We start from the raw sequence: 27,355 nt of genomic DNA on the forward strand, positions 1-27,355 counted from the left end.
CAAATTTCCAATGGTCTGTCTTCCTTGCTACCTGCAAAAAAACCCTAAACACCCCACTGTGATTTATGTTCTCACAAAATTAAGGGTACAATCCCCTAAGTGATAATATCAGTGCTTACACCTCATCACAGATGCATATGATATCAGAGAACAGGGAGAACAAGATTCTACATCCCTGAAACTACAGCCAATAGCACTGCAAATGTATTATCAATGATGCAGGGAAAGAGGGGTGGGAAGAATTCAGCCCCTGACACACATATACTGTGTTCCACCACCAAGTTTTCCTGAGTATCATGTTTTCATGAGGGGATAAACACATAACGTATGGGCTTAGATATGGGCCATGAGCTTTGAAAGTCAACACATCCATCCTAACAATGCCCACTGACTTGCCAGGCAAATGTATCAATAAATAGCAGAGAAAGAAATTGGTACAAATGCATGCACAACATGAAAGAACATGGGATATGAGCAAGTGCAGAATAGGTGAACTGAATCTCTGGTCCCCAGGAAGAACAGAAGGATGCTTTTGATGTATCATACAAATTCAGAGATTGGTTTAATATCAAGTTTATAAAACCTAGGGACAACATCCCTGAATGGAGATGTATGACAGAGAGGAACCTCTGCTTATCATGCCCTCATCACCGGCCTCCATGCATTCCAAGACTGAGTACTGGCTTGCAGATTTTGGCAGCAGAACATCCCGTCATTGCTCAGTTTGGTTCCTGTTAGTGCAGTTAGTGGAAATAAATTAAAAGACTCAAACAGAGAACCTAGCCAAACGAAAGTCATACAGACACCAAGGAGGGAGAACCAGGCTGATCAACACACACAGAGGAGAGAGTAGGAGAGAGAGAAAAGATAAAACAATGGAAATACGCTTAAGACATCTGCTGAAGATTTGTAATTATATATATATAAAATTATATATATACATGCATATAAACTTTATATATATAAAACAAAAGACTACTGCCAAGCAACACTATTTGTATTACTGGAATAAAGCTGTATAGTCTTGAGTGTCGTTAATGACATAGTTGGTTTTCATCCCATCTGAAGGTCACTCCATATACTTTATTCTCCTTGTCCTCATTCTATGAGCATTCATATCCCTGAATAACTCCAAGGAAAGCCTGCTATCCTGACAGAGAGCCTTGTCCCTCAGAGTGACAATTTTTCCACACACCTCACAAAAAGCAGATGTCTCCACTCTTAGGAAAAGCACCTCGGAGGATCACATTCCCCTCCTTACTCCAACAGACCTTCCAGTGAAGTTACCTGGAGCTGAAATGTAGTAAGAACTGAAGGATCTTAATTTCTTATACACATGGAAAAAAATGAGCCAGTCCCTTCTAAAACTGTGTTATCTTAAGTACTTGATTTATGAGGCACTGTTAAACTGTATCTGCTGGAACAATCCTCAGGTAATAATGTGATTATGATGATGATGGAGATCTTAGATCATAATGGTGATTGTTACAATAAGAAAAACCATGAAGACTAGAAATTGTCATCTCAGGTCACTTGTGCCCTGCAAAATGAGGTAATACTAGACGGAATCGTCAGGGTCTAATTAACAATAGCTGTTTTACCTTGGAAGCCAATTTATTTTCTGCCACTTCAATTTCTTTCCCATAGTTCCCAAGCAATGATATGTGTGAGCTGGTGACCACACTAGTGCTGGTGAATGAGATTGGTTTGTTTGTATTTTCACTGTTAAGCTGTCAAAGCATTCACATCAAAGGACCGAAGAACAAATTGCAATAGCAAAAGTCACAAGTACTCGTGTTAAAGGGATGTTTTCATTCATGTGTATACAACTGCCTCCAGTAACCCCGGAAGAAAAACTGAACAAAAACCCAACCCTGCCTCAAGAAACAGAAGAGATGAAAGAAGAAGAACAAACAGAGGTGAGAAGAGCTGGACAACGGGATGAAATGACAGCCAGTAGTGTGATGTGGGTGTGGAGATCTGCTCCAGTCTCTCTAATCCTCAAACACTTCCAGGAACAACGGAGGGAAGAGTTCTGTGGGGCACTCCACCTTCATGTGCAGGAAGCGGCTGGCATGGCAGGCTCCGATCATTCGCAGGTCTGTCACTTTCATCAGCAGTTTTGGCCAAAAGTGTGCAACATGGTGTTTTCTGTAATTAATGTAGTGTTCAAATGCCAGGAGGAAACCCTCTTGACACTTCTCAATCCTCTCGACACAAACAAGGCCTGGGCGATCTGTAGATACAAAGAAGCAGAGTTATTGTTATTTCTTATCTACTTTAACAAATTCCTGATTATAAATCAGGAAAAATAGGATGATTCCGTTATTAGGAAAGAAAGGAGGAACCAAGAACATCTGGCTCTGCCAGAAATAACTTCTTTGACCCTGGACACTTCACTTATCAGTACGAGCCTCATTAAAACAAGGAGATAATCTTTTCGTCATCCTTTGTCCATACAGAGTATAGCTGTTTGGGAAGCGTTTCCTTACAGTGACTACAGCAACAGACCCCTGATCTCAGCTAAGGCTTCTACCTATACCTTTCTATGAAACAACTAATAAAGACCGAAAATATTTTCCCTGCCAGATATCTAAATCACAGTTCTTTCATATCTGTTTCTCTACAGTATGATCAGTGCTTTGGTCAAGCTTTGATCCACAGGTCAATCACAGAATGGTTTGGGTTGGAAGGGACCTCAAAGATCATCTTGTTCTAACACCCCGCCATGGGCAGGGACACCTTCCACTAGACCAGGTTGCTCCAAGCCCTGTTCAACCTGGCCTTGAACACTGCCAGGGATGGGGCAGCCACAGCTTCTCTGGGCACCCTGTGCCAGTGTCTCACAGTCGGAAAGCTGCAAAGGAAACTGTTACGGAGCATCAAGGAACAACACCACCAAAAGTCTGACTGATTGTCTCAACTAGCACCCAGATGGACACTGGGAAAGCTTTGTTCATAAGTCACTCTTCAGGAGACACTTCTGTGAAAGCAAGTCTTCTGAACTGAACTGAAAGCAGGTCCTTCTGAATCCCCTACTCAAGTATCACGGTGTAGGGAACTAAAAAGAAATCAAAATTTTGATTGGGAAGGTCAAGTGCTTTCTTGCAATTAATGTGGAAACCTTTCTGTCTCAGACGCAGTTAATGCTTGTAAATCCCTGTCTGTGTATTGTTATTCAATGCTCAATTCAATTCAAAGTGGTTTTAAACCAAAATCTTGACAAATCTGCCACTGCCCAAGAATGGAATTTCCTCTTTGGGCTGGCACAGTCAATGGAAGCATACTTGAACACATACTTGATTTGAGAAGGTTAGAAACTCTTTGGAAATCATATGAAATGTGCTGCTTCTGTATTACACCACCAAGAGACCAGTTGCAGTTTGCATGGGGAAACAGCACAGCTCTCAAATGTCCAAAAGCAAGTGGTGCAAGATGGCGTATGACAGTCATCTTGCTCATATGCTTTTGCATATGAGCACTGATGGAAATATGTGTAAACTGTACATCCCGCCCAGTGCATGACAGCACATAGGGGAAGAGGGAACTTATTGTAAGGACAACTATTGCTAAATTACCAGGTTTTCATTCAAGGGAAATTGACTCAGAACCAGATCTGATTCCTTTCTGATGATCATCCCTGCCCTGCCTCCTCCCTAAGTACTACACTGATCAAGGTGTGTTATCAAAGCCACTTTCATGCCCATCTCTCTGAATACCCTGGATTTTTTTCCTAGTGTTGAGTAAACTAATTCTAAGCTGCAAGGGATTTTTGAGAGAAAATTTCTCCCACATTACTCTAGTCAGCACTACAAGATCTAACATACTCTATTCATTTGAAAAAGAGGCTTGTGACAAGGACTAAAGAGTTTCAAAATTGTTGGGTTCCCAATATATTTCTGTTCTCACCTGATGACATGAGCAGAACAGCCTGAAGAAGGGCAACCTCTGTGTCATCCAGGTTAAACGAAGAAAGAGACATACCCAGGTCAAAAATGGCATCAGACACTACGCCAAGACCCCCATTTTTCAGCTGGCCCCTTGTCACCGCCATCTCCCCATTCAGTGTTAAAGTCTCACTCTCGGGGTCATAGCGAACTGCTGCTCGGAGGGACATTATCTCCATACAGCAGCCTTTCAGAAGGATGATCTGGTCTTCGCATGGCAGCTGCAGAAATTATAAACAGGAAAGGAAAAGATATGTTTTCCAAACTGAGTTGGTGTTACAACTACAATAAATCCATGAGCATGAAGTTGTGGTTCACCTCCCAGGACACTACCTTGCATAGTGCAGCTACTCTCCAAACACATTGCTGACTGACTGCACCACACAGACCTTCAAGACTCATACTCCTGCTTTCAGACACTGCCAGCAGGTTAATATCCCCCCATACCATTAGGAATTTCAGTGATGACACAGCTATAGGCAAGAGGTCCTGGGCAAGATACTCCAGGCAAATCAAGCTATTTCAAATGCTGAGGTGAAGTGACCCAACTTGCAGATGTGCTGCTCTCTGTGGGACCACTCAGTTTGTGGGAGCATTATAAAATTAAATCCAATAAACCTTAAGAATGTAGCTTTCCATTTTGCAGAAGATTTAACAAAGTGTGAATGGAGAAGCAGATCTGTCAGATGCCAGGTTAGTGGTAACATATACTATTGGTTTTGTCTCCCATCGGGGTGGATCTCACTGAGATGGCTGAAGGGGTCACTGTTCTCAGCTGTTCTCCCTTCTCTCTTCTACTCCTGAACGACCTCAACTTAAAGCATAGCATAACAGAATAAAGTACAATTGGAACTGCTACAGACCTCAGCCATCCCAGTTAAACTCACTGCCAGCCATGCTTATTTTTTACCTGGCCAGAATTAAAACCAGACATTTGGAAGGGTCTGTAAGAGTGAACAGCTTTTTAATTAAAAGGAGTGAAATAAATTCTTGTCTCTAGGACAGATACCTCAATCACTGAATAGGGCAGGTACTCGAATTCTCACTGCCCATTTAAACAACAGAAAACTTAAGCTATATTTAGCCTAGTAAGGCTGATCTCCCTAGGCTCTCCATATTATTGCTGGACAGACAGAAAATCTATGGTTTAACTTGAGCTTTTACACTGGTGCATAAGGCACGATCTTAAGGGCATGTGGCTAGACATGTATTTTCCACGTCAAAAAAGGTAAGCTGTCTGAACTGGTGGAGACAGGTTCTGTATTTATAAAGTACTACCAGGATGCAGACACATTCTGTAAATCATGTCTTTATGTTTTCATAGGTAATTTAATGACAGCAAAACCCACAAGACTATTTTGAGACTGCCTCTAACAGTCTCAAACAGCAACGGTCACATAGATGAAAAAGCAACTCATTTCTACTTGGCTTGAAAGGAGGCAAAACCCCATCAATTTCTGATTCACACAAAGTTATTATATTTACCTGTTTCACAAATCAAAATGAAAAAATCCTCACCAATTACAGGTTTACATGGCAACTGTGTACTCGCAAAGCAAGTACATTGATTTGGTGTAAAACGGTGCAGAGTGGATGCCAGACAGCTACCTAAGTCAAGTGGAAGGCTGTTCCCTTTTAGAGAATAGTTTTAAGCACAAAGCTGGCCACAGTCGGTAAAAGGAGTTGAATCATGCAGCTATTTTTCCAGCAATGTCAACTTCAGGTGTGAAGTGTTTGGTACACAAGAAGAATGACTCATCCTGTTCAGGGCAAATCACTTTCCTTGCTGATTGCACTCAGCTCAGCAGCAGTGTACGGAAGGCTGCACAGGCACAGTGGCAGTCTCACTACCCAATGACAGTGCCATTGTCTGGCTCCTGAGACTGAAGTAGGGAAATAAACAGAGTAAGAAATGAAATAACATTAAATAAATTTAAATAAAAGGGGAAGAAAAGGATGAGAAGGGGAAAAGAAAGGAAGAGTGGGAAAGGGAAGGGAAGGGAGAGGAGAGAGAAAGCATATGAGAAGGAAAAAGACAAGAGACCTTAAGAATAAAAGTAAGGAGAAGGAAGAATGGTGGAAAAGAGACAGATAACAGCATGGAAGGTATTTCATGATGCTTCAGCTGTTTTTTCAGTAACTTAAACCAATGAGAATTTCTCTTCCTACTTCTGACTATGCCCGTCATTCACCTGCTTTCCTAATTCTGAAGAATACATGGGTCACGATGCCATGTCTCCAGTCTTATTTGCCAGTAGCAGCAGTCACCAAAGACAGGGGGTTGAACGTCAGTTCTGTTCCCACCTACGCAGGTTTTAATGCTCTCTACGGTCATCAATTGAGCATTGCTACCACCAGAGCACCTTCCAGGAGCAAGGTCAACAAATGTGACTGATTATTTGCCACATGTTGTCCTTTCCTTTTCTCTCTGCAGGGAGAAAAAGCAAAAGGTGCTCACCCCTGCAGGACATATTGGCAGCCACCACAAGTGTAGCTGCAGCCTCATGGAACTGTGCTGAGCACCTCAGGTTCCTGCCCTTTGCTTCTCCGCTTCAAAAAGGAGCAAACAGTTGTTATTTTCTTTATGCTACAGCAAGATCTATTTGACAACTCGGATGAGAGCTGTTCTACTCCTTTGTGTTCACAAGTTGTCCCTCACTCTGCTATCACACCTTGCTGTATATGGAAAAATAACAGGTATATCAACTGCTACTTCCCACCAACAAATGCCAAATCAGAGGAGACATCCCCTCAGACAGTGAATGCTGCAGTGGCCTCTTGATCTATGGACACATTCCTTGCATTTTAAAATCTTCATGCTTGGCCATTACTTCATGCTTTCTTGTCTGATAGAGCCAATGCTGAGGTTAGCCAGGGACAGCTATTCAACTTGTCTGATGGAGCCAATGCTGAGGTTAGCCAGGGAGAGCTATTTACACTATGCCAACTATTGATATTTACCTCTTCTTGTGTTGTAGGTGCCAGAGGACATAAATAACTTTCCTTGATTGACCTTAAAGGAAAGCTGCCAGCCACAGAAGAGTAAAATGCTATGGCTGCCTTAAACTTCCTTCCTGAACGATGTTTAGTTGTGAAGAAGAAACACTGTTCCTGAGTTAGGAAGCCAAATGTTCATTGATCATGGTCATTCCCATTTTGAATATAATTCACCACTGGCATTTCACCAGCAGAGTCAACTGTTGCTCTGCATTGTGGGCAAGCAAGCAGGCATTCTTCCATGGCTGGATCAGGGATATTTCCATGTTAAAACGTTATTAAGATTACTAAGACTGTAATATTATTCCAGTCTGCACTTCTGATACATTTTTTTACCTTAGGAGAACAATATCATCACCATTGTGCCTGGTCCTTCAATAAAACGATACCTCACTGTAAATGAGATCAGCTGTATTCTTAATGTGCAATTAAGTCTACTTGAGTCTATTTACTGTGTATTTTACATGTTAGTATCAACCTGCAATGACATTCAATTACCTTTACAGACTCTTTTATGCATAGCTTCCCTGTTCAAGAAAAGCATGCCTAGAGAACACAACGAGGCAAGTGCCATTTCTTGATAGGGATGCTTTCTGAATTTGAAGGATTTGTTACTGTGTAGACCTAACTCCACTATACTGTACTGGCCAAGGAGTCATAAAGCACAGAGGGAACCGTGTCCTGGGAGATCTGATTAAACAATTCAAAGATGCTTCTAGACAGTCGCTTTTTGTTCATCTGTTCTGTTCAAGACCACCTCTAAAGACACATTTGAGTTCCTAATGAACCACGACGACTTCTACATGAACAAAATCAGGACTTCAGTAATCACAGGAAAAAGAAAACCCATAAAATTCCATATGATTCTAATCCCATCTACGTCAAGTCTCTTCAATTTTACTCATCTTAAACACAGTGGTTTTTTTAGTTCTGTGCCAGGAGTATTTTGGATAGTTTTTAACAACAGGTATATACATGAGGAGTGCAAGGAAGTCTTACCTCACAAAACATAGGCAACTTTTTGGCAAAATCCACCACTCTTGTAATCGCTGGTGTGATAATTTTTGTAAACTGGCTGAAGGCTTCTAAATCCACTTTCCCACCTTCTGGGGCATTAACTATTGGTGCCTGACCAATATCTTCTGGCTAAGGATATAAACAGATATATTTAAACAAAAAATCTCTCTTACAGCAACTATTTTATATGCTAGAAAGTACTGCTTGGCGATGGAAGATACGCTGCAATGCAAAATATCACAATTTGCTTTGTAAGTAATGCCCATTATGCCACCTTTTGTTTGTAAGGCATTTGTGAAAGAGGTGACTGCACAGAGAGATGGGCGTGTAGAACGCCGCTACCCATCCTGTGTGGGCAGCTGCAACAGTGTGCACATGCAGTTTCTTCCTTGCGCCTGTATCTGAGTATTTTGTGGGTATAGCTTATATGCATTTTTTTTTCACTGAAAAATGTAGGCTTGTTCTTGGTTCTTACAGGTGCTGAGAACTCTCAAATTTCTCTAGAAGAAAAGGGAGCTGAGGTGTCTTATTATTCCTGAGAAGATGCTGACAGCTCTGCAGAATTGGGCTCTTTCACATACTTGAAGTTCTGAAATCCTTACCAAAACAGATTGCCTGGCATCACAGAGCTCCAGGCAACTGCTAAGGCCTGTTTCCAAAACTAGGCTAAACCAACTGATGACTAAGAATTGTCTAACACAAAGTCAGTCTGGATAAAGTGACTAGAATTTGAGCTTGTCTGGGCAAAATTTTGGTTGAAAATCACCTTCTGCGTGACTTCAGCCCAAGGTTTCTCCAAAACGTGAAAAAAGAATTAATCCCATAGGGATAGACAATGAAATAGTTTCAAGCAGAATGTGATGAGTATTTCTTTATTCCAACTCACTTGAACTTGTTCACCTGACTTTTATCACAGCGCATCAATGTTCTTGTGTATTTTAAAAACATGCATATCAAAGCTGTTCTGTTCCCTAAGTGTGGCTTTGTGGTTGTAAAAGACCTGCCAGCCGCCATGCAGAGATTTGATTTTGTTCACATCAGAGAGCCAAAAACTGGATAAAACCCAGAGAAAGTGGCCTTTAAGACTTCTTGACATTTATGTAAGGGCACTTCAACAGGGGAGGTGCTGAAAGTGCTGTCTATAATAAAAACTTGTGCTCGGCTATTTTTTTAAAGCAACACATCATAAAAGATCATTCCACAGCTCTGTCACCAACATGAATCCAAATCTGACTTCTTGCAAGAAAAAAACTCAGCAATGTGTTAATAAAGCAAGCTCCAAGTGTAAAAAAAACAATAAAGAGGACTGGGCTCAATTATCTGATGGGTCCCAATAAGAAACTAAAATAATCCCAGTTGTAGGTCCTTCCCTCCCCGAATCTTGGGAAACTAAACCAGATTGTCTGTGTGCTCATGATAAATAACCTTTATCACTTCCAAGCAAGAAGACCAAATGCTTAAAAACATGCATAACATTGTTAGGGAATAAAAGATAGAACTCAGCATTTTCTTGGGAAAGGCAAAAGAAGTCAGGATTGCTAGCTAAAGCTAATACACTCCAGAAGGGCCTGCAACTGGAGGGCCCTTGCCACCTGACTCACCTCAGTAAGAAAAGAGGTCCAGACCTCAAAGGAGCTCCTGCTGTTGAAGTACCAGCCTCAGCTGCCTAAGGACCAACCCACAGCTCCCGGGACATGCAAGTCAGCTCCTATTGTTCTTCAGGAGCTTGAGGCTGGGGCTTTCGAAGTCCTTCACGTGGGGTCGGTATACCATCATGGACTTTTCCTTCTATGCTCACTGCAACGTGTCAGCAAGCTTCCTATGCTTGCCTTGAAACCACTGGGCTTCAGCATGTGAGCACTGCAAAGAACCAGGAGGCTCTGCAGTGAGGGCTGCACCAAGAACAGTTTGGTCTGATCTAGGAACTAGCTGCAGAAGTCACAGCTGGTTTCTGAGCTGTCCATTAAAAGTTCCCCTCCTGCCTCTGCTCCATCCCTCCCTTCTCTCAACAGCTCTGTCATCACCTCACCTCATGCTCTGCCTCTGGGCACCCTTTGCTGGAGGCTTCCCCTCTGCTGTGATTGTTTTCAGAGCCTGAAGTCCCTCAATGAGAACATTTTATGTGGTTCAGTGTATATATTCCCAGCCCCAGTGTCAAGCTGCCCAGGCTTTATCCTGAACCAGGCAATACCCAAAGAATAGCCCTCCTGTCTAAGCAACCAAACACACTATTGCACCTGCTTCTTGATCTGCTAAAACCACTGCCACAAACAGTGCTGTGCAGCATCACTGGAAAGTGCTCTGTTGCTTCTTGCCATTGTTTGCTGGCTGTGGTTTCCCCACTGCACGCTACTACAAACATGGAATTCATACAGAAACTTAGAGAGTGCCACTGGAATTAACAAATCGTTATAAAAGGGATCAGCTGGTTTGAATATATAACTTCTCTAATCAACTGAACCGTGGGTCAAGATCCTGACAGTGAATGAGGCAGCAGGAACCTAGGCTTGCAGAAAATGAGTATTCTCTATCTGATTTGCTATACACAGACTGTTAAAGACCCTTGGGTATTCCTGAAATGTGGTCTATAATCCCTCTTCTGTGCTGAATCAGCATCTTGGATTCTGCACTTACTTCCTTTAAAAATCGATTTACAAAAATCAAATAAATCCTTTTTTAAGGCTGAGCATCACAGATCACCATTTATTTTCTGATCCTTAGTTACAGGCTGAATGAAAATTTAAGTCATCTTGTAATCTGCAATCCCAATGCTATAGTGCATGTATCATCCTGCTTTCATTGAAATTAATTTTCTTTGCCAGATTTATTTTAATTAACGTGTTCACTTTGAAGCAAGAAATTAAAAACCATGAGTTATTAGTAAAAAAATCAGCTTTCTCCTAAAACTTTACATTGTTTTAAGACTTAGAATATGTTGCATAGTAGCTCCTAATAAAGACAATTATCCCTAAATACATATACAATATGTTCCTTTGTCAATCAGGAGTGAAACAATTCTTCTACTTTTTATTATAATAGCAGATTAAGATTATCCAGCTGAGTAAGTCTTAACTTAGCAACATGCTGTTTATCTTCTGAAATATGTTGTCCGATCAAACCCTGAACTTCAAGGCAAGAGTAACTATAAGAAATCATCCCTTTTTCATAAACATCAATACACTGGCAGTTATACTCTCTTTGGGGTTCCAAAGTTGGGAAGGAGTTAGAAGTTCAGGAGAAAGAAAGGAACCCAGCTCCAAGAGCAGTGTAAAAGGCTACAGTCCTTACCAGAAATTTCCTCTTCTGCTTCCAATGGCTTCCTTGTGCATTGGTGGCCACATGTGCTTCGGTAACTATTTTGATGAGCTCCCATTCCTCATTTGTTGGCTCTGGTTTGTGCCCAATGGTTTTCTGCAGCTCTTCCCGACGTCTCTTCTCTCGATTTTCTTCTATCAGCTTCCTCTTTGCCAACCTCTTGCTGTCATCCAACACCACTAGCAGGGGAAAAAGCATACAGAAATGGAAGGAAGCTCTTAAGCCTGTCTGAACCTTGGTCTTTTCTATGGCTGAGGTAGTAAATGGTTATAAACACCTTAACTGATCAGTAAAGAAGTACTTTGGTAAGACCTGCAGTTGACACAGTTTGGAGAGAGACACAAGAGAACTTAATTTTCTCAGATGCCTGGATTACAAAGAATGACTTACCCTTCTGGTAACATTTTGCTAACTGCCATTACCTTCAGTTGCTCATTCTGCCTATAAAATTAATACATAAAAGCCTTCTAAGGACTCAAAGTGCTCCCATAACAGACTTGCAGTAATCCATGATGGGAAAGATACATTTTTGTTTTCTTTGAAGTAGTATCAGCATGCTAACTGCTCTGAATTGTGTAGAGTGCTCTTGTAAGCCAGCAGAAGGTAACGCGGATTTGAGATATTGGGAACTCTTATTCACAGGAGGCTCAATTACCTGCTGCATGACACAATCAGAAATAATCTGCCTTTGGCCTTTTCCTCAAACCCTACAAATGGTAACATTCTGTAGCATTCCCCTTGCTCCCCACTACTACCAGTGATGCCAGATACAGGTCCCAGGGCTGCACATCTGTGACCACCACTGAAGGTTTTATCCCATTTTCCATGCAAACATGAGTAGTCCATTCAAACTGACTGGCCCACTTTTGCAGAGGAGGACCATTCTGATTCACAGCTGGTGGCGGGCAGGCGGGCAGGCAGGAGAAACAAACGTCCTGCTTACATGCTCCCATTCACATGTTTGAACTCAAAGGTGGGAGAAGCCCTTTCTGAGTTGAGGAATAGCTGGCCTGTCTGCTGTGCTCAGTGATAGCTCCTTTGGCTGTTATAAGGGGGTGCAGCCCACAAAGGCCACAGCAGCTTTATGGTAATGGCACCTGCAGGTCAGCACCAGCCTCGGAGAAACTTCTCAATCCATACATCCACTACCTGTCTGATGCTCACCACTGCCTGCTGCATCAGACTGGGCTGAATGTGAAATGGTGACCCAGGGTTACCTACCCCCTCTCCCGAAAGTCTACCTGGCTAAAATGAAATTGTGTTATTTCTTCTATCTCCCTCTAGACAGAAGGCGCTGTTATAGATTACATTAACAATGAGAAATACTAAGTTAGAGTGCTTTTCTGTTGTTCATTAGACCCGATTTCCTGTTAGTCCTTCTGCAGAGGATTACGCCAGCAACAACCATTAACATCAATGCACAGGGGGACTCATGACTTTCTCCCACTTGCACTAATTGAAATTATTGGTATAAATCCCTGTGCAGTGGCAGAAAAAGATGACCCCCTAAGGGTTAATCTTACAGCCATATTTTCTATTACTTTAGAATTAGAGTCGAGTTCTTTGCAGCAGATAACTTCTTCAGGGCTAAAAATAAAACAAACAACTGCAGGATGACTCATACAACGACATTAAATTTCACATCCTCCAGAATTTTCTAAACAAGATGCTTTTTTCTTAAGCAAAGTGTCCATTCAGATGTACTTCTCCCTCCTCTCCTCCAGAGAGTGAACATTCCTACCGTTATTACTCAACCTGGTAGGGCCAGGAGAAGGTGCAGTCTGGAGAAGGGTAAACAAAAAATTACAGCCTTACGAGAGTGGTTTGATGCAATGGGCATAAATCCCCGCTACAAGTTATTAAAAAAGTGCTGGCAGTTCTGCTCTACTTTAACAAGCTTCAAAACCCAACATACTTTAAGCAAACACACACATTAAAAAAGGAAAAAAGAAAGAAAACCAGACAAATGTACTTACAATCTGTTGCCATGCCAACAAAGATACATTTTTTGAAGCGACATTCCTGGCACTGATTTCTTGTTACTTTGTCTATCACACATTTTCCTTCATATTTACAGGAGTAGGTTGGATGGAGGTTTTTCTGAATGGTTCTTCTAAAAAACCCCTAAGTGCAATAAATAAATACATTGGAAAGCATTAGCATTTTTTTTCAAATTGGGAGCCACTTTGGTTTGGTAGAAATGTACCTAAGAATGTAAGATAACGTACCTCATTCCATGAAACTCTCATAGAGAAAAACTAATTTTATAGTGTATGGCATTTCTTATCTGAGTTTCACAAAACATTTCCTCTCTAAAAACTAAAACCACATAGACATTTGAGGTAAGTAAAGGCATAAGTAACACTGTCTTGAGGGACGAATACTGTCTACATGTCTTCTTGAAGTCATGTTTCTGTGTGTTGAATTTTTTTGCATTTGAACTACAGAATTTATTTTGATTCCCTTTCTAAATTACACAATAATTTAGAGGGATATTAAGAGACACATACATACTTTTAATTAAAGAGCAGCTTCTGCAAATATTAAGAACAGAGGTGTGTTTGCACCACTATAGGATTTAGAACAAGCAGTTCTACTCCTTTCTTTCCATCAAAGTCAAAAAACCCAACCAAACAACCAGCCAAACAACCAAATCTGGCTAAGACTAAGAATTTTGCAAACACCCCATAGACCCTGGACTTAGGTAAGGAAATCAGCTAAAACTTCTGTCTGAACATTATGGACGTAATCCTGGTAACTAATTCCAACATCACTTTTCTTATTGACTTCTGAAAGAGTTGGATAAACTTCCAAAACCAGCAAGATACGGACAAGACAAGCCGTAAAGCAAGAAATGTAGACTTTAATTTCAAGTTTCACCATTGTTTGAGACTGCCTATATCCAGCAGTGCAGCTGGCAACTGCCTTGACATAAAGAACACACTGGGACCCTGGTCCTGTTTGCCTGAGGCCACTGAGAATGGCTTCGGATTCAGTGAAAATGGCAAAATTCAAGTGAGATTTTACCTAATAAATAGCCTCTTCAATGGGGATTTTATCTGATGAATGGTCTCTTCACAAAGCAAAAGTTCTGGTTTTAATCATGTTAAATAACAACTGATAAAATCTTACGGCAGTGTGTAATTTCTGCTAACAGAGATTGTTGAATTAAGATGTACAGATAAGTCTGTACTTCAGCTTGAGCTTCTAACTCCAGTGAACACAATAAAGAGCCTTGTCCTCATTAGAGTTTTAGCTTATATGATCCAACTTGAGCTAAGAGTGCAACTTTTTCTTCCTTAATAATGATAAGACATGAAAACTCAATTAAAATGAGTTGCATAAAGCATGTGTGTGAGCCTTTGCAAGACTGGGATTCATTGGGTTGAGCCAAAATCCAGAAAATCACAATCAAGATGCCCGTACGTGAGGTTTGGATCAGCTCTCAAACTTTCATCTACCCAACAGCTGGATTTGGATCCACTCTCAACCCTGTGACGAATTCCTAAAGACAGGACCTCTCCCCCTCCGCCCTGAGGGCCAAAGATGGCTCTGGACAACCAAGGACACCGGCTAATCTGTAGTTACAGCAAGAGATGGAAAAATCTCTGATGAATCTCAGGAGGTGTTTTCCAAACCTTGCATGGGACTTAATGTAGCTCTAGTTTTACAATGACAAGGCTCTTCATCATTTGTGTTGGGACCACCACATTTCACCTTCCCATTTCTTTGCATTTCTTGGAAACTTTTTGCAGAAAACCTCTTTAATCATCTCTAGATACAATGTGAGAAGGAAGCTGTTCTCTGTCCAAACACTTCATCATGGAAGTGTTAATTTTCATTAATAAAATAAAACATAAAAAAATCAACATAAATAAAAAAAATTATTGTAAGGCAACTACTCTTTTCCCTAAATTCCTTTACTATGCATCTATATAGCAATAGATGCAATGGATACAGTCCAGAGAAACATTTCCGTGACGCCAGAACTCGCCCTTGGTTTATTTGTGTTTAAATTCCTTACAATTTACTCTTCAGAAATCATGCATGAGGATGCTTTGTTCATGAAAGCACTTGCCAAAGCAGATTTTTGGCTGTCAGCCTTGATTAATGTTGTTACAAAATTAAAGTGATTTTGAGTGGAAGCAACTAGTAAATGTCAAAATCATTGAGAATTGATTACATACAACTTTGCTGAAAAATCACAGAATTATAGAAAGGTTTGGGTTTGAAAGGACCTTAAGATCATCCAGTTCCAACCCCACTGCCATGGGCAGGGACACCGCACACTAAACCATGACACCCAAGGCTTTGTCCAACCTGGCCTTGAAGACAACCTGCTTGGCCAGCCTGTCCCAGTGCCTCACCACCCTCACAGTAAAGAACTTCTTCCTTATATCCAACCTGAACTTGCCCTGTTCAAGTTTAAACCCATTACCCCTTGTCCTATCACTCCAGTCCCTGATGAAGAGTCCCTCTACAGCATCCTTGTAGGTCATCTTCATATACTGGAAGGCTGCTATGAGGTCTCCATGCAGCTTCTCTTCTCCAGGCTGAACAGCCCCAACTTTCTCAGCCTGTCTTCATACGGGAGGTGCTCCAGTTCCTGATCATCCTTGTGGCCCTCCTCTGGATTTGCTCCAACATGCTCTTCTTACGTAGGGGACATGAGAACTATACACAGTACTCCAAGTGAGATCTCATGAGAGATCTTCCAAAGTATGTGTTGAAATTGTCCACACAAAACCCCCCATCTTGTACAATGAATACATTTGCCAGAACAACAAATCAAAACAAAACAAAATGGTCTGTTTGTAAGCCAACTAGAAATAGGAGAAAAAAGTTAATTTACTTTTTGGAAATGGTTAGCTCTGTTCCTTGTGCACACAGGATTATTTTAAATTGTACATCAGACAGAAGAACTGTACCTGAAGATAAAAGTAGATTTTGTATGCTGTATCTTTAAAATACTTGGTAGACATAAAGAGGAAATACTTTGGCTGGAGCAACAAAAACCTTAATAGAAAAACTGGTGAGAGTTCAGCTGGGAGCAAAAGGTATTTTATGATGCCACAGTGTAGCTTACTTCTCATTATATCTAAATTAAGTCATACTCATACATTTTATGGACTGTTGACACGTGGTATATGGGATGCAAATGCGTAAGAATCCCTTGTTCAGTCCCACAGGTTTTTTCAGATAGAAATATTTTTCATACATATTATATGCATGTGTATAAAACCATTATGAATATTACCACAAATCTGTTGTATATAGGATATTTAGGTCTTTTTGCATTTCATAAATGTAACGTAGGACAATGCTGTACAACTGAAGGCATTACTTCAACAAAAGAGTTACTTTGATGTGGGGCTCTAAAGCCAATCTGACCCCAAAGTCTCAGACTCAACTATTCCAGACTTTGGGGATGAAGAGAATATGACTTTTGTAGTTTGGTCCCATGACACTAGTCCAAGACATGTGTGGTCCCATTTGTTTAGAAATACAAGAATTCGTTATTTTCTGCAGGAAAGAATAGCTTTCTTACATGATCTCAAGCCATTCAGGCATATTTGTAGCAGTGAAATCATGTAAGATGTGCCTGATTGTATTGCTCAATTTTTTTCTTTTAATTTATTTATTTGCCCAAAGCAATCTCTTTTTTAATTTTGCATGTAGCTTTGGGATGCAATTTAGGGCTGAAAGCTCATTTCAATACGCTTAAGATAGAGAAGTAAAGATCTTTTTGAAACTGTTTTAACTGGGTGTCAATGCTTCCGAAAGTGATAGATGTTACCATTGTATAAGCATGTGGAAGGGACCTTGATTTTTGCTTCTTCACGGTGATGATGAGAGGCACTGGAACACTGCTAATCGCTACACACTCTTCATGGCCATAGGCAGAATCTATTGCATAAACAGCTTCACTAGAGCTGCTGGGAGTATGCTGATGTACGTTGACTGAGAACATGGCCAAAGAAACATTAAACAATGGAAACGTAAAAGCTAACAGTTAAACAGCAGCTACAGAAATCTAAATTTCTTGTTTTCTTTTTAGAAACAAACACTGCAAAAACCAACTATATTCCTTATGCATATGAAGTGCAGCAGCATAGCCAGATACGGCTTATCATCAGTACTGGATGTTCTTATTCACTTCTAATCTGTCTTTTCTATGACAGCACAGTTCAGGAAGTCTGTATAATGGAGGAGCTGGAAAGCTATTTCTGATTCCCACTTTCCCACTGTGCCATTTACCTTGCAACCTTCGCAAGTGATGCAGCGATAATGATATCCGGTGGCTTTGTCCCCACATACTACACATAGCTCATCCTTGTCTAAGTAACTGGGTATATACCCTGTAAAGAAAAAGAGTATGTGGCATGTAAACTCAATATAAAATGACATGATACATTTGATAAGAAAACATTATATTAAAATCCACTGCAGATCTTGTCTACCAGCCCCATGCTTCTGAACCCACTGAATTTCCTGAATAAAATGCTCATACTATGTTACAGACTTACTGACACATAGTCTAGAGTATCTTCTACTTTTCAGACTGTTTCAGCATCTACTGGTCAAGAGGGAGAAGCTGGAACATGATTGCTCTCTTCTGAGTGAGATATTACCTCAGAAAAACAAATATATTTATTTTTACCTCAAAGGCTTTGATGTGAAAAGATCAAATAACATACTAGATATTTCTCCTTCCTGTTTCACATAAAACCAGATATACTTGTACACTGAAGATGAGATCCCTGGTTGCAGGGTGCCTTACGGACCTGGTAGTAAGAAGTATTTACTGAGAGACCGTTAGTTTAAAGAAAGCTTCAGAGGAGACAAGTACCAGCAATAAGCTGTACTGATCATACCTGACCTGGATGTGTTCCACAAGAACATTTACTATAGCCTGCATTTAGGACAGAATACGTGGGCATATAAGTATGTGTGTGTGTGTGTGTGCATGTGTTAGAATCACTTTCTCTCCTGAAGTGGTTTACCAGACACCCAACAAATCAAATCAAGTATCACTGTTATAAAAAACATTGGCAATGCTTGATCCTTCTCCCACAATGACATTCGTTTTGATAACATAAATGTATTTCCAATTTGAGCAAAACCCCAAAACAATTCTGATGGCAACCAAAAGGTAATTCTAAACTAAAGAGAATTTTTCAACAGGGTAAATTACAAACCATTCAATATAAGTGTTCCCATGACTCATAATCAATGGAGCTACGGTACATAACTTTTCCTTCTGAAAAACTTATCCATAAAGACGCAATACAGAGATCTCAGACTCATTTTGAGGGAAGAGAAGGAAGAGCACCTATGTGTGTAACCACATAAGATTATTAAAGTGTAGTAAATATTTCACAGAAACCCAGAATGGCTGAGGTTAAAAGGAACCTCTGGAGGTCATTTGGTTCAACCTCCTTGCTTAAGCAGGGCCACCTACAGACAGTTGCCCAGGACCATGTTCTGATGGGTTTTGAGTATCTGCAAGGATGAAGACTTCACAGTCATTCTGGCAGTCTGTGCAAGTGCTTGGTCACCCTCTTGGTCTTTCCTGTCTTTCCATAATGCTGGGAAGCAGGAACACTCTGAAGCCATGCTCAGCTACCTGCTTATCAGGTTTGCCAATACGCTACTGGCATCTGAAAGTGGAGAGGGGAACTGAGCTGAGATCTTACTGATGTATAGCATCAGTCAATAATACAGTAAAAGATCAGATTTACATTCAGGTTACACCTCTCCATGATGAACAAGTTGTGCTTGGATAAGGACGGGTGGATACACGGAGCTGGCTCTGTGACCTTGAGGGAAGAAACACAGTAGCGTTTCAACTCTAACTTACATCACTGACTCCTAACAGACATTATGCCAGTGGGGGGTTAGCAGAGGCTATTATCTCTATCCTGTCTCCCTTTTGCTCACACCTGCCTCTGCACGTGCAACACATATACAACATGGAGTTGATACAACAGGCAGCAGAGTCAGCAAAGGAATGAAGAATTTTACACTAAATTTCTCATAAAGATTGATGTCTTCTTGTTATTGCTAGTTACTGCTATTCATGAAACAGAGACTTAGTATAGCATAGAGTATGTCCTCTAAAATTCAGTATCCCTGGCTTGCTTCTTAAAGAATCACTTGTGAATTAAATGCCCTGATATTTCATTAAGTATGTAATCTGGTTAGCACTGTTCATGTAATGGCAGCTTTATTCTGTTGGAGCAGGAGACCACTTGTCTAAGCCGCTTCCTTAATATATAGTAGCTTGCACATGTAATCACGTGGCGTCTATTTCCTTCTTGGAGTTTCATGACTTTATCTAACCCAGGAGACAGTTTCCAACCTGGCAAAAAATGCGTATCTCCTACAGGCACTCCTGGTAAGAAATTAAAAATTACATCCTTATATGCAACTGCATTCCCACTTTTGCAGCATCAGAAATAAGTGCCAGCTATTTAAGATACTTAAATATTATGTTCCTCACATTTGCAGGATTGTGCCCATGTCACAAGGTAAGCACGCATTTTGAACTCTTCTGCTGATTCAACAGGAAACATGGATAGAAAAAAAAATCTTATCCCAAGAAATCACTGGCAAAAGAAGCGTGCAATAAACATCTTTTTAACGCTCCTTCCAACAGCTAATGGAGTCAGAAACTGCTAGAAATTAGGAAAGTTGGACTTTCAGCAGTATTTTAAAAATATTTAATTCAAACAGACATCCTGCCAAGAGGAATAAGGAGACTTACATTCAGTTCGTACAAACAGTAATGTCCACTGTAAATAATTTCTAGTAGCTTCCAATATCCAGTCTGACCTCTGTATAAATTCAATGAAATTTAACTTGTAAGACATGCAGATAAGTGCCTCAGTGCATTTTTGCTGCTACTCAGAGTTAGAAACAATACCAGCAGGAGGAAATTCAATAGTGTTTTTCCAAACTTGGTACTAGCATGGAAGCTATGAATAGTGCAATGGAGATTTTTGGCAAAGCCATGGATAGCAGCAGAGTTGCCTGTTGGATGGTTTGAGGAAGAAGCAGAGCAAAAGACTTCTTTCACTCATTCAGCACGTGGGGAAAAAAGATGAGAGGCAAACTAATAGGGACTTGTTTCTCATATCAGCAAGTACTTTGGCATCTTGTGTGTTTAGTAACTCTAAACCAAAAATAAAAAATCCTATGTGGAAGAAGCAGATGCTGTCTGGACAGAGTAGCCCAGATGCTCTCTTATAAAAGAATGATGATGACAAATCTCATGGGAACACTGGGCAGGTTTCTATTTCTGGTGTTCATATTTCATCCTGTATTTATTGGTCAAAACCTACTGAGTAAATACGTAAGAAGAACCATTCAAAAGCAACACCAATCTCACTGAATTGTACAATACAATAAACAATATCATTTATTGGTCTTTCAAGCCTGTCTACTGTATTTTAACATCCTCAAGGACTATCATTTGGTGTATCCTGTATGATCCCCGAAGTTAACAATCTGTCAAGTATAACTTGATATTGTTCATCCCAATGCCCACCTTGGAGTGGAGACCACCAATGAATCACCTTGACCTGTCATCTTTAGTGTTTTCCCTGCAGCTTAATGCAACTCCTTTGCTCCCCAGACTCCCACCTGCCAGCCCACCTAATCTTACTCTCTTGGCAAGGCTAAGCACTCAGCAAGACCAGTTCCCCCTGTCTAGAATAATATATTATATAATCCATTATAGCAATCCCGATGGTGATTTACAACATCTTTTAAATCATAACACTAACTTTGCAGAGGTATGAAGCAATGATTCCTTGTGCAAGAAATGATTCCCTTTGATAGGAAAAGGCACCATGAGTTTGCCCCAGCAGTTGTAAGAACAGAATGAGATTTGCTAACCTATGCAGTCACCTGAGGTACCCTGTTTCATTAATATGGTATGCCTACACTCTCAAATTACCATTTGCAGGAATGATACCTTAAAGCATTATATGTGACAGATTGGAGGGACACAAATGATGACACTCGGTGGCTATTCTTGCCCTTCTCCTGCAACAAGGTAAAGAAAAACTACTGAAATGAAAACAACCCCCAAAAAGTTGCATTTTTTAACGCTGTACCTAGCACACATTTAAAAAAAAAAAAATGTTTTGAGAAAAGGAAAAAATCAATTTCAGTTTTGTTCAAGTCTCATCACATAGACCGTACATCTCCATGTCTGCGTCTGTACAGATAACGTAATACTGGCTTAGGGATTAAACCACACCTTAAAGAGATTCTAGGACCCAAACCATATTTGACTACCAAACAGGGGTATGAGTGACATCAACACAAATTATGCCTGTATACCAGATGTTCCTTATTAGTTTGCTCTTGATCCACCAAACGCTTCTACCGTGCAATCAGAAAAAGACATTTTTTGCTACTGCACAAGGACACTTGTGTTTTAAGACCATTATTTAGTATTTTATTTTCACTGTACACTGGCAGAGTCATGTATAAAATATATTCCCTGAAATCTTTCTTTTCCCTATCTAGTATGGTTTGCATGACTAGTGATCACTCACTAAAATGAGTAGTTTAGGATTTACCAGTAAGCTCGTATTCACTTACCAGATGCTGCAATAAGAAAATGAAAAAGATGAAATTAATTACTACCTTGAGAATCCTCAACTGCGTTAGAACTGAAAATTCATATGCTGTTCTACCGACTCCATAGTCACATTGTAACTCTTTATAAATTATAAAAAATTATAAGAAGCACCCAGATATCATCCAAGATACATCCTTGTGTAGAAAAAGCTTAAATTGAGTGTTTATCAGAGAAAGCAAAGAGATGAGTGACAAAAAGCATACTCCATTCTTGTTTGTGCTATTACCAATATTGATCTGAAAGGCTAGGCTGTACACTGATCCTTGTTTCCCATTTCCTTTAAATTATTCCCACTGAGAAAAGTTGCTTATTTCTCCATTGAGCTCGGAAGCACCGAGTATGTTGTTAAGCAGATTTACACATTTCTTGTTCGCTATCTGGCTTTCTTGCCTGCAATTTCGATTGTTGTTGACATTCTAAAATTTACAGAATTACTGAAATTTGGCAAGAGATTCTGCAAAGATAGAATCTGGAACATTTTACACTCTCTTTTCCCTCAGTGATTTATCTATGTACTAACCCTGTTCTTTGGGCTGGGTCAGAACCCTTATCAAAAGTAGTGCACTTTGCCCAGATGTGCTGAAAACATTCTAGTCCAAACTGTGCTATTACTTAAATTGCTGTGATCAGAACCACAGGTACAAAATGCCCTACTGTTGCAAAATTTCCCCCAAAATTATTTAAAGGCTTTTAGACACCATTGCTTAGTATCACAAGTAACTTCTACGTTCAGAAAGCTAAGCCTCACTGAATTTCAGTTTTACTACTGACGCAAAAGCAAAGTATGACTTAGTTCACTTTTGCACCCTTCATTTGGTTGTGGAAAGGTTACACTAAAGGAGCTGAAAACCCTTTTTCCACTGATATTTTTATTAAAAAAGAAACATATAATTGCAATGATCTGCTGAGTAAGATGCAATTTTTCTGGTCAGTGCTATCTCCTTAGATAAGTGGTCAAGAGCAAAATTAAGCATTTTTAAGCCCAAAACAATTGTTAACATTCTGAGAACCGCTCTGCTGCAAAGGCGAAGATAACAAATTGTCAGTGTTTCTGTGAGTTGATTATATGCACACACACTGGCTGTACCTATGAGAAGACATTTTTATATAATCTCCATGTTGTATTTTCTTAGCTATTCAGAAAGTACCCTAATGTTGTCACACCACTATGAACTCAGTTTGGACTAATTTGGTCCCATACTCTCGCACTCATACAGTACGTACTCTCAGCTGCACATAAATAGCCTCAGAATATAAAGGGAAATAATAATGACAATTACAATTATATACATTATTATTTTACAATTCTAACATCAACAAGAATAATAACTTTTAAAGTTCCATTCTCCCATCGTAACAAGAGCCCTTAAGACACCATTACTCTCACTTTGCTTCTGGGAAGCAAGGGAAGCCACAGGGCTGAGGGGCTGGCACTGCTACAGCCCGACTCAAGAATTCCCACCTGCAAACTCTTGGTTTGGGGGGCAGCCTGTGGTTACTCCTGGTCCACCCCACAGAGCCTGAAGTTAAAGTCTAACCTCATGGACACTCACAGACATCTTTCATTAACTCTGTCCATAAAGGACTGTGCAAAGGGAAGTGAAAGGCAACTCTCACCCCAGTTTTAACTTTGCAGACCTATTTCTCACATTGTCCAAATGGCCAGAACACTGCGCGCACACCGAACATGGAGATACTGAGGTTTCTGGACCTCTGTATCTACTTATTTTGTACTTTCCTGGCTGCACTGCCTCTACCCTGTCACCAGGTACTTCTCACTGTAGAGGCAGTATGAGGAGATCTAAGAACACTTTCGTCTATCTTCAGCTTTGGCACAAGGGCAGGGTGGCACAGGCTGCCCCAAGCATCATCCGTCCAGCGTGCAGTGCTGCAAGATAACCATGGCCGGTGGTACCATAAGAGGAGAAAAATATTCCAGTTTAAGCTCTCTGAGACAGAACTGGAAATAGCTCCTCATTCTCACAATCACTGAATCATAGAATCTTAGAATAGTTAGAGTTGGAAAGGACCTTAAGATCATCTAGTTCTAAGCCCCCTGCCATGGGCAGGGACACCTCACACTAAACCATGCCACCCAAGGCTCTGTCCAACCTCACTTTGAACACCACCAGGGATGGAGCATTCATGATGAGCCCTGTTCTGCTCATCAGATTTCACAGCCCCATGTAGAAAGCAAAGTGTATCTGGTTGCCTGTCTCCTGCAGTAGGATCAGGTCCAAGACAGCTTGCTTAATAAAACAGTGAGCTCTTGCATGAATATTGTGCTGCTACATTTTAAAAGCATACACTATAGCACAAGAGATAAAAGGAGCAGCAGGCAGATGTAAAGCTAAAACTGCACTTCCACCTCTTGATTTTCTGGAGCACAATGTCAAGGCTTTCATCAGAATTTGTGACAGATAATCAGGAAACAACAATTTTTAATGTAATGTAATAACTGGAGCAGCTTAAATGCTTCCTTGTATTTTAGAATAACTGGCCGTAAGTATTTCATTTTTTCCTTCAGTAACAGTTTGTTGGGGTCTTCAGTTCTTGTTGTTTAAAGTTATTTTCTGACTTCTTTTAAAGAATAAAAAGATAAAGATTTAAAGACATAAAGATAGAGCAGTAATTAAACTCCCCTTCATAAAGGAGGCTTTTTTTCAGCATATAAAATGTTGCTTTTTTTTTTTTTTTTTCCTGGCCAGAGGAAACCACTTAGTAACTCACAAAAGTTTGGATAGGAAAAGACTTCGTGTGCTATTGTAAAGGACAATCTGATTTGAACAGCATACTACTGAGGTTACTACAAACTTCAGAGGACTAACAGAAATACCAACTGCAACAATCAAGACTCATCATGAACACCTGCTTAGGGACTTAATTTTGCTTTAATGGGTTATTACTAAGGCTTCTCTAACAAACTCCCTCATCATCACCCCCCCAGATCAATTCTGGATCAATACAGACACACATGCCCTGTGTAGAGCCTTCTGTTCTTAGGACAGGATTAAGATTCGTTAGTTTTAGGATAGCTTGGTTAAAAGATGGAAATTAGGAAAAACAAAAAGGAAGATGCACATGTCCCGGAGAGTTTATATCCCTTCTGCTTAACAAACCCAGCATTTGTAAAGGTTTGACAGAAGGGAGGCAACTTCTTATTGATTATCACAGTAATAAGGTTCTAAGGGTTGAAAGAATCCCAAAGCACATTGCTCAGTCTCTGTGAATGGTCAATTAAAAGCCTGCTTGAAAGCCAGCTTCCACCAAAATTCACAGCCATTTCTTAGTGAAACTGAGGTAGTAGAAAGCAAGGGCAGACAAGCAACTTTAAAAACTGTTCTTTCAACCAAACAAAGACAAAAACTTTAAACAGAGCATATGTCAGGTATCTGAAATATCTTAATTAAAGCTCTGATCTAGGTATATCAATTATTATTTATAACCTTTAATGTTATGAAAAATGTATTCCTTCACTGGCTTTGCAATAGCAAGTCTTTATTTTCTCTGCATTAATCCTTAGTGCTGTTTTTCTTTAACCAAAAACAAAGCATGAGAAAAGTCTACAAAGAGTTATAAATTCATTAGTTAAAACCCAAGAGCAGATAAATAGCCTTAAAAAGCGTTTAAAATGTAGCACAACACAAAAACATGCATTATCCACAACCACATTTCGTCTACAATCTGATCATGTTCTGCTAGCTTCCTAGAACAGGATTTTAAAAAACATTTCCTTTATTATGAAATACAATGCTGTTCAAAGTATAAAACTCAGACATTTTTCTACCGAACATAGATTTCTGCCAAAATAGACTTACTGCACCAAGCCCTAAATGAATATTGCCTGCATAAAAGAAAATACTGCAGTTTTTCATGTACTTCATAAGATCAATCAGCCTGCTTTTTACTACAAAGCTACTTTGAAAGTAGTAAATGGTGTTTTCTCTATCTGCCGAGGTACATCAGATTCACTTGTGTTTTGCATAACTCATACAGAAAGTCTGGTCTCAACAGACAAAGGGCATTATATTGGTACAACAGACTGTGTGTTTTTATCCTTTAATAATGTGATTTTAAATAAACACATAGAACGTACGCTATGTATGCATCAGTTTGCTTGTCTGAGTTCAGAGCAAGTAGCACCAAAAACATTTCCGTGTGTTTGTTGGTATTTTGGGCTCTTTTTTGAATTTGCTTTGCTTACTTGAAAGCAAAAGAATAAACGTTAAAAACAGGCAATGATTTAACCTGGAGAGAGCAGATACTTCACTCTGACTGTCTCTCACAAACACATCAACTTTTTGGATGCAGAACAGTCCTTCTTACATAGGTACGTTCTATGTTTTCAGTCATTTTTTGCTTTGCATAATCAGAAACTACATGGCTTTCACTTACAAGACAGTAACTCTTAAACATAATCATTTTCCAATACATATTTACAGTTCTATTTTTACAATATTTTTAAGCAAGTTGCCGAGTACACACAGTCCACATTTGCTGATAATGAGGACTCACACAAATTGTAAGTAACCAGAAATGCAGCGTTAAGACGCAGAATATATCATGACGATATTTTCTAAGAGAAACTTTCTTACCTAGCTCACTGGCGAATAGCAAATGAACTTAATAGCCCCAAAAAGCAGAAAACAAGCAATATATTTGCAAATGTTTCTTACAGATTGAGAAAAAGTCCTTGGAAATCCTCATTGCTCACAGAAAAACCTTACAATCACCTAGCAACCTATGTTACTGCTGCTTTCAATTTTGAACAGGCAGCTTTCACATCCAAAGATGCATCTGAGCCAACTGATGCAACTGTAAGTTTAAAGCAAAACAAAAACAAAACCAGAGATTATATTTTTTTTGTTATTTAAATAAATTGCCCCTACCTTTCTTCTGAGAGTACGATGGCGACTGCACTTGAGAAAAAGTAGGTTTTTCTTCTGTGAAATATTCAGGTTGGTTGTACTGATTCAGGGCCATGTCCATGTCAGAGTACTCGCTTTTAAACACGTTTCCAGGGTAACTACAGGTATAAGGCTGATTCACCGCCCAGGCCTGTTCCATATATATGTTGTTACTGTGCAGGACCTGAGCATCACAACTGCTGTAACCCTGATTATCTTCAATATATGTGCAATAATCAGTGGACTGCATGTAGCAATTGCTACCGGCAGCTGGGTGCACCTCATATATTTCTTGCATACAGTAGTTCATTTTGTTACCCTATCTCAGCTTCTACTTCACGTACACACACACATGCATACACACGCAGGCATGCATACACATAGAATGGGAGAGGAGCAATGAATATACACCAACAAAGTCGACTGCAAAACAGTCCGTTTTACTTCAGAGCACCACCTGATGTGCTAAAATCCTATTTATATTGGGACGGCTTGTGAACTCCCCTGCCAGTCAAACA

General features: G+C 40.0%; 1 protein-coding gene across 1 annotated transcript; it reads right to left on the minus strand.

Annotated features, from left to right (window-relative positions):
* Positions 1-1,994: 1,994 nt before the first annotated feature.
* Positions 1,995-27,147, minus strand: THRB (thyroid hormone receptor beta; the record flags this gene model as incomplete). The annotated part of the gene is made up of 7 exons (XM_080611456.1): positions 1,995-2,236; positions 3,910-4,168; positions 7,944-8,090; positions 11,250-11,455; positions 13,253-13,400; positions 17,535-17,635; positions 26,820-27,147. 7 exons carry the CDS (start codon positions 27,145-27,147, stop codon positions 1,995-1,997), a joined length of 1,431 nt encoding a protein of 476 aa, XP_080467582.1.
* Positions 27,148-27,355: the final 208 nt, after the last annotated feature.

The sequence above is a fragment of the Psittacula echo genome (assembly GCF_963264785.1).
Source record: "Psittacula echo genome assembly, chromosome: 2".
Classification (NCBI taxonomy): domain Eukaryota; kingdom Metazoa; phylum Chordata; class Aves; order Psittaciformes; family Psittacidae; genus Psittacula; species Psittacula echo.